The 8,537-nt window shown below is 50.1% G+C and overlaps 1 protein-coding gene across 1 annotated transcript; it reads left to right on the top strand.

Moving 5' to 3' along the window:
* Window positions 1-206: 206 nt before the first annotated feature.
* On the top strand, window positions 207-3,362 carry LOC143024836 (uncharacterized). Its single transcript, XM_076184110.1, has 2 exons — window positions 207-405; window positions 556-3,362. The coding sequence occupies exons 1-2, from the start codon at window positions 351-353 to the stop codon at window positions 3,300-3,302; spliced, it is 2,802 nt and encodes a 933-aa protein (XP_076040225.1). The 5' UTR covers window positions 207-350; the 3' UTR covers window positions 3,303-3,362.
* Window positions 3,363-8,537: the final 5,175 nt, after the last annotated feature.

Raw genomic sequence — 8,537 nt, 5'->3', positions numbered from 1 at the left:
TCCAACAACCATCCCAACCGAGACCTCGGCCCTTACCTGCTTACAGGTCCCACTCTCTATTCAGGCGCCCGCCCCCATACGCGCGCCAACAACAACAACAACAACAACAACATCAACAACAACAGCGGGCATACCGTCCACCACCCACAGGGAGGATAACCCAGCGCCCGCATCAGCAACAGCCCCAGACATTTCGGCGCCAACAATCGCAACACCACACCTCCTCCCAACCCCAGAGGACCACCAACCAACGAAAACATCAGCAGCAACAACAGCAAAAGTTCAAGAACTTCTGAAGGCCCCCAAGTGGGGTGTCTCCTGGGCTGGCACCACGCGTGGCCTGCGCACGGATGGGCCTCCAGGGTCATCCGCCAGGGACTCACCTGGCCTTGGGTCTCTCTCCCGGTGGGTCTCCTTACCTTTATCCTCTGAGGGAACTGTGGTGATACTCTTACATAGTATGGATAGTAACTTGCCCCAGCCCTTCAGGCTTGGGGGGGGGGGGATATACACATTACTACCGATAAGCTGATTCCTTATTCTTTCCTCCCACAGCCACTACGCCACCCTCCCGCGTCATCCAAGGTGTCCTCTTCAGTGCTGCCCCACGTGAGAGACATGAAGGAAAAAGGAATAGTGGAACCAGCGACAGGTCGGGTCTTTCTGTCCCGTCTTTTTACCGTACCAAAGAAAGACCCAGGGAAAACGAGACTGGTTATGGACCTGAGCGCACTGAACAAATTTTTGAAACCCCTGCGATTCAAGATGGTGTCGGTGGCTCAGGTTCGGTCAGTGCTCCGGGAGGGAGACTGGTTAGCGTCCCTGGACCTTCAGGACGCATATTGGCATGTCCCCATCCACCCCCGATTTCGCCGGTTCCTGGCGTTCCAGGTCGGGAGGGAGACGTATCAATTTACCAGACTCCCTTTCGGACTCTCGCTTGCCCCGAGGGTCTTCACAAAGCTAGCGAGAGTGGTAGGCGCACGCTTGGCGGAGGCAGGCGTCTCCACACTCATGTACCTGGACGACTGGTTGATACATTCGCCCACCGAGGAGGGTGCATCAACCAATGTCTCGGTGGCTTTAAGAATCTTGACGGAGATGGGCTTCAAGGTAAACTGGGACAAATCTACCCTCACCCCTACACAAAAACTTCATTGGCTCGGGATCGAGTGGGACACGATCAACGCCTCCCTGTCACTGGCTCCAGACAACGCTCTTCGGACACTCCGCTGTGTCAGGAGGGCATTCTTCTCCCAAACGTTCTCCCGCCGTCAGTGGGAGGGCCTGTTAGGTTGCCTCAACTTCGCGGCCCCGGCCCTTCCACTGGGCCGCTTGAAACACCGACGGCTAACGCGAGAGGTCAACAGGAGCATCCCACTCTTCCCGCGCGACCTTCCCAGGCCGGTACCCTCAACACTCCACAGCTTGTTACGTCCCTGGCTTCGGCCAGGGGTCCTACGCCAGTCAGTCCCATGGTCCCCGCCCCCACCTCGGATAACAGTAGCGACGGACGCCTCGGACATAGGGTGGGGCTTCCAGTCGAGCTGGGGACATCAAGCGTGCGGGGGATGGTCGGAAGAGAGAAGGTCGCTACATATCAACCTTCGGGAGCTGATAGTGGTAAAAGAATGGCTCGAACGGCACCCCGAAATCTCCTACACGAGCGTCCGCTTCGATATGGACAATGTGACGGCAGTACAGTGCGTGCAGAGGCAAGGTACGGCCCGATCAGGTCCACTCCTAGCCCTGTCGGAGGACATCTTCGCCGAGGCATCACGCAGGGCCATTTCTCTCTCGGCGAAGTATGTTCCGGGCCGGGAGAACGAATGGGCGGACGCTCTATCCAGGTTCCGGGAGACATCGGTGGAGTGGCAACTACGTCCACAAGTGTTCGAGTCGCTCTCCCTCCGCTACGGCACCCCGGAGGTGGACCTATTTGCCTCCCCGAGCACGACCCAGCTCCCCCTCTTCCTCTCCTACAACCACAGAACACGCGCAGGAGGCCCGGACGCCTTCACGGAGGACTGGAACCGCTGGAAGTATGTTTACATATTTCCTCCTCCAGCGACAACGGTCCTCCTGAAGGTGGTGCAGACCCTCAGGTCCTTCAAGGGTCGGGTCCTCCTGATAGCTCCCTACTGGCCAGCTCAGCCGTGGTTCGGGGAGCTAATGAAGTGGTGCCCTTCTCCCCTTCTACTAGGGTCAGCCTGCCTGGCCAGCAGCCTTACCGCACCTCTCCAAGCGTCACTTCGACTTCACGCTTGGAGTTTCTACGGGGAGCTCTCGGCCAACTCTTCTCTACAGAGGCAGTAGACAAGATGCTGAGAGCTCACCGTCCATCCTCAGTGCGGCAATATGAATCCTGCTGGCGGAGATTCCAGGACTTCCTTCGGAGACACGCGATAGTGACCATCTCCGCTAGCACAGTTCTGGACTTCCTGTCTTGGCTAGCTGACACCACCAACAGGGCACCGGCGACAATCTCGGCTCACTACGCAGCCCTCGCTGATCCACTCTACTTCGGCATGAACATCACAGTGCCACAAAGGGCGCGAAACCTTCTAATGAAGGGGATCCGCGCCTCGAGAGAGCCGAGACGTCAGCCGGTCCTAGCCTGGTCCTTGCATCGTGTTCTGCAGTACCTGACGTTCGAAGGGACCATCATGGAGGAGGAACACTTCCTTCAACGTGCCGTCTTCCTGCTCGCCCTGGCTACGGGTTACAGGGCGTCACAGCTGGCGGCGATCACCCGCCACCAGTCCTTCTCCAAACTGGAGGAGGACTGCTCTGCCCTAACTCTCGCTCCATCACCTACATTCCTAGCCAAGAATGAGCAGGCGGACGACATGATTGGCCCTATCAGAATACCATCCTTCCTGGAGGAAGGAAACCCACACCCGCTGTGCCCGGTCCGTGCGTTTCAAGACTACGTGGAACGCACGGAAGGGGTGTCCGAGGATCATCTCTTCTACAATTCGAAATCTCGGAACCCCCTAACCCCGAGGTCCCTGGCGCGTTTACTTTGCCGCGTTATAGAGAAGGCCGACCCGGGCCTTGCCCCCCACGCCCACAACATCAGAGGCCTCGCGGCATCGCTGGCGTTTCTCCGCACCCACTCTGTGGAACGGGTGCAGGACCTTGGGGGCTGGGCATCAGCAACTTCCTTCAGGACACGGTATCTCTACCACTCGATCACCCCTGTCCCATGTGTCGCCATGGGAACGGCTCCACCCCTCTCTTCGCAAGAGAAGGGGGGCAAAGGGCGACCGAGGGGTAGGGGAAGGCCCAGGAACCGCTGAGCAAGATACAATATTCTACATAGAATTTATGCACTATGTAAATTGTACAATATTATTTTTATAAAAAATAAACAAATAAATGAATATATATATACATTGATAACGATATCGATATAAGTACTTGATGCTTTTTGTCTCCCCTCTACTGAATGATAAGATGAATAGTCTCCCATACGAGACACACGTAATAACGGCTTGAGCCCTGTCCTCGACTACAATTTGGGCTTCACCTTCTCCTCCCACCTATCCTCGTCTCATGCATAGCTTCGCTGTGCAGGTTTCTTCTCAGCCGATAATACTTCTTTGTCGCGGCTAGTGCCGCTTAAATCGTTTTTATCGGCTTAAGAAACCTGCACAGATTTAGGGTCCCTCCCTCCTCCCACAGGCGAAGCCTTCATTTCTCATTGAAGTGACGGCTCAATCCGTGCGGCCGAGTAAGAAGGGAGGGGATAGGGAGGGGGAGGTGGGGTTGTAGACGCTTGCGCCACCTGCACAGAGCCGGGAATTTTAAATTTCCGATGATTTATGCGGAATGTCCAACCACACACTCCCTTTCGGAAGTGGCCATTTGGCCAGGAGTGTGGTAGGGGATTACCGATATAGCTTCGCTGTGCAGGTTTCTTAAGCCGATAAAAACGATTTAAGCGGCACTAGCCGCGACAAAGAAGTATTATACGCTGACGACGTCGGAATCTGGCATTCCTCACCGAACGCCAAGTTTTCCGGCTCTCGCGTACAACTGGCCCTGGACTCGCTCCAGGACTGGTCTGACAAATGGGGATTTAAGTTTTCGGAATTAAAGTCAACAGTAATTGTATTTTCACGCAGAGCCCAGGCAGAAATAAATCTGCAATTACATGGTAACCCCATTCCAGTACAAAATTCAACCTTTTTCCTTGGCCTGAAACTGGACTCCAGGCTAAACTGGAAGGCCCATGTAAAATACCTAGTTGATGCGTGCAACAAGAGAATTAATTTGCTACGTAAACTAACGGGCACAAATTGGGGAGCAGATAGGAAATCCCTGCTAATGATTTATAAGTCCCTGATTAGATCTAAACTAGACTATGGGTGTCAGATATATGGTTCGGCAACACCAACCACGTTACAACCCCTGAACATCATCCAAAACAAAGGCCTAAGAATAGCACTTGGAGCATTAGGGTTGATTCACACTATCGGTCCGGTCGCGCTCCAGTCTCGCTACGCTCCGGTTCTGAGGTATTCAGGGTTGATTCACACTATCGGTCCGGTCACGCTCCACTCCCGGTTCTGAGGTATTTATCGGTCCGCTCTCGTTCCCGTCATCCCCCCTCCCTCGACACCAGTAGAAGTCTTACCATCAGTTACGAAGGATGTGTGACTGTAGTACAGCGAAGTTAGGTCATAGAGCTCTGGTTTACCTTTGACTAATTCTATTAGCATTTCATCTGAAACCACAAAATTAAAGTAAGTTTTGTAGGTTATATTTTATTCAGTTGGTGCTTATGTATATCCTAGCTGTGCGCATTGCCATTGTATCAGTGATAAATAAAAAGAAAACGTATTTTTATAATTTATCTACCTTTCGCATGATTCCATTGTGGTGTTTTCTTTGGATTATCCATGGTTTGGTAGGACAGAAGGAAACACTATTTGCTTAATTAAACGAAGACTGAATCTCGACTGGAGTGGAGCAGTAAGCAGGGCTGCAGCGTTTTCTACACTGCCGTGTAGAATGGGAGTGTTGCCATACCGGGGTATACATTTTTCTCGGGCGTGTGCAGACTTTCATAGCAAGATATACTTGTCAAACTTTGACAAAATGTTGGTTCTAGTTTTTTTATTCTTGAATGTATATAAGGCCCCCATGCCCTAACATATTCAGTAAGATATGAAAATTCTTTTTTATTATTATTATTATCGCTAAAAGAAAGCTGAAACTTTAGCGTATATTTTTTTTACTACACCGTGAAAACGTATCTAGGAGGTGCTAAGATGGGAGGGAGGGTGGAGGGGTGTAGAGTGTTTTCGGGGATGGAATGGGTGGGAAGGATTTTATGCCTTGTCCTTTTTTGGCTACCTCCCTGGTAAGGGGGAAAAAGCCTTGGTTATGTATGTATGTAAAAACGTATCTTTTGGGGTACAATATTTTATAAGTAACACAATTACCAATTAAGTCATATTTTGATGTACCATTTATTATTTGATAACAGTTCTATGATTTTTAAACAAAAGTTTGAGTTTTTAAATGTTATGAACAGCCCGCTGATATGTAGAAAAAATTTCCTCATATCCTTGTGCAGTTGCCACATGCCGCTATTTGGTACAAAATTCTACGAAAAGGCAGCCCTGGCAGGTGCAGGACCGTGGCAACTGAGTTCACACTGGCGCTCACGGTTCGGTCACGGTCCAGTCTCGCTCCAGTAAAAATATCTTTTGACGGAACCGTGACCGGAGCGAGACCGGAGCGAGACTGGAGCGAGAGCGCCAGTGTGAATGCTTCCATTGAAATTAATGAGACAATATTGGACCGGACCGAGAGCGTAGCGAGACTGGAGCGCGACCGGACCGATAGTGTGAATCAACCCTTACACTGCACAAGGATCGAGAGGCTGGAGGTTGAAGCAAACGTACCCCCCCTCCACTACAGGCGCGAACTCCTTGCACTACGATACGTCGCCAAAGTGCTCCGTATCCCTCGACATCCCTGCAAGGAGACCATCAAACAACACGAGCACTTCACCAACTCCAGCCTAAATCCCCTTTCCATCAGGATCCGATCCTTGTGTGAGCAGTACTCAGTGCCACTGTGGTCAATAGAACAGCTGGAAGCCACCCATCTACCACCGTGGAAAAACATCGCCCCGAAGGTCAAAATCAATCAAGACCTCAAGAAGAAGACGTCTTCCACAGAAGAACTTAGACAGAAGACCCTGGAGACCATCCATAAGTACAATTACCACAGGGCACTGTACACTGATGGCTCCAAGTGCGGCCCAAAAACTGGGACAGGGTTATACTGCAACCAAACCCGTATGATGTTCAGATTGCCGGACCATACGAGCATATATATCGCCGAACTCTACGGTATATATCAAGCCTTAGAATATGCTCAATCTGACACACATAGTAATTTCGTCATATTCACAGATTCACTAAGTGCACTTCAGTCAATTAAGTCAGGTAACCATATGGAGAACTTCCTCTTGGGCAAAATCATTAGCACATTGTCGATAACTAACAAGTCCATTACTCTCTCTTGGGTTCCCAGTCACATTGGGATCTTCGGGAATGAGAAAGCGGACACCTTAGCCAAAACTGCCTTAGAAATAGACTCTATTACCGACATACCCCTGGACATAGGAACCTTCAATTCTGTTTTAAGAAAACAATTACACACCCACTGGCAACTCCAGTGGAACAATCTCGACATCTCGCACAAACAAAAGGAACACATAACAGATTGGTCGACATCATACAGAAATAACAGACAGGAGGAAATCGCCATAGCAAGACTGAGGATGAATTCGACCCGCCTCACCCACCTAAACCCATACATTAATGGCATATTTCCTCCACAATGCAACACCTGCAACACTATACTATCCATAAGACACATACTCATACACTGCTCAAGATACAACACACAGCGCAAAGCGCTTATACAACACTGCAAACTTAAGAAAATTCAACTAAGCACCACAAATCTTCTGACCGACGACCGTTTACTTATTGACAAAGTAGTATTTTATTTGCGCACTACAGGACTATTGTGGAAATTATAATGGTAGATTAAAAAGGATCGCAGGTTCACACCAGGCTTAATGACCTCATTATAGGTCGATAGCCTTAAAGATCCAACAACAACAGTCCGCATCGTACGGACGGCACGCATCGTACTCATCGGATTGTTTTTGGGGTCTGCGCACATTGGTCCGCATCGTACGGACGGCACGCATCGGACGGATCGGATTTTCTGCGCACATTGTCGGCATTGGACCATTCACCATCCGCAGTTGTGAAGCTGAGCTCTCTCTGGAAGGACATACTCCATATCTTTCTAGTGTATAAAGGATTTATATAGTCCCAGAGTGAAGTGAAATGTGATAGAGAAGGTAAAGGAGGTCAATATAGGTTCGAGTAGGTAATTTACCAGGTAGATAGGATAAAAATTTAGGAACATATCTAAAAACAGTCAGTGAGTTAATATAACATTATATATTATGTACAAGCAAAGCATAGCTATGCAAACAGAAAAAATAAAATAAATACCGAAGAAGAAGGTTTGCGTCCGCCCGCGACGGCGCTCTGGCTGCAACTGACGATGGGGTCGCACATTTGCCGGCAAATGCCGTAGAGGCCATCCGCATCGTTCGTACGCATCGGATTGAATGCTCTTTCGGGGATCCTCGTCGGCATTGCCGATGTCCGATGCGTACGATGCGGTCAAATGCGCGCAGACCCATTTGAAATAATGTAAAGAATACTAAAATCCGATGCGTACGATGCGTGCCGTCCGTACGATGCGGACAAGTGTGCGCCTACCTTAAGGCTGCGTTTACACCAATCGAATCGATGCAATTCATGAAGAATCAATACGATTCGTGAATCGTGTTGATTCGCCACAATGGTTTCAATGTCACCGTATACTACACCAGGCCAAGCGAGTTAATTGATTCGCTTAGTGTGAACGGTTACATTTAAACTAGTGCTACGAATCAAGACGATTCATGAATCGTCTTGATTCTTCATGAATTGCTGTAAACTCAGCCTTTTAAAGACCTGTTCAGACGAGCGGGTATGATCGGTGGGCATGCCCGTTAACGGGCACATTTGACGGGCAAACGGTTCAAATTTGCTCGAGTACTCGTCGAGCGAAATCACTACGGCGGTGCCCGGTGCCAAACGCATGTTGATATCGTCAACGCACAGCAGGCTTCCCTCCCACATCATTGTAACACAGTTCACATTTTACCATGTAAATTATCATGATGTACAATATCTTATTGACAATGCTAGGCGTCATGCTTGTCGTACCACACTCCACACGCTACTGGAGTACTGGCATCGTCGGGCATGCCCAACTCGGTCGTGTGGACAACATTCACGGGCAGGCCCGTAAGAATTTGCCCGCCAACCGCACTGCCCGATCGTATAGACACGGCTTAACACAATTTTTCCTTCCATTCCCACACCCATCCCCCCATACCACGCCTGAAGTCGACGCACACATCACCACCACCAGAACAAAGA

Source organism: Oratosquilla oratoria, chromosome 4 (genome assembly GCF_046742065.1).
Source record: "Oratosquilla oratoria isolate Oo_2021 chromosome 4, ASM4674206v1, whole genome shotgun sequence".
Taxonomy (NCBI): Eukaryota; Metazoa; Arthropoda; class Malacostraca; order Stomatopoda; family Squillidae; genus Oratosquilla; species Oratosquilla oratoria.
This window is presented reverse-complemented; position numbering and strand designations above follow the sequence as displayed.

Excerpts from the sequence above, each read along its gene's own strand:
- LOC143024836 (XM_076184110.1), top strand. The coding sequence starts at position 351 with ATGGGCCTCCAGGGTCATCCGCCAGGGACTCACCTGGCCTTGGGTCTC. Across the intron at positions 406-555 it reads GGCCTTGGGTCTCTCTCCCG|CCACTACGCCACCCTCCCGC; the intron begins GTGGGTCTCCTT and ends TTCCTCCCACAG.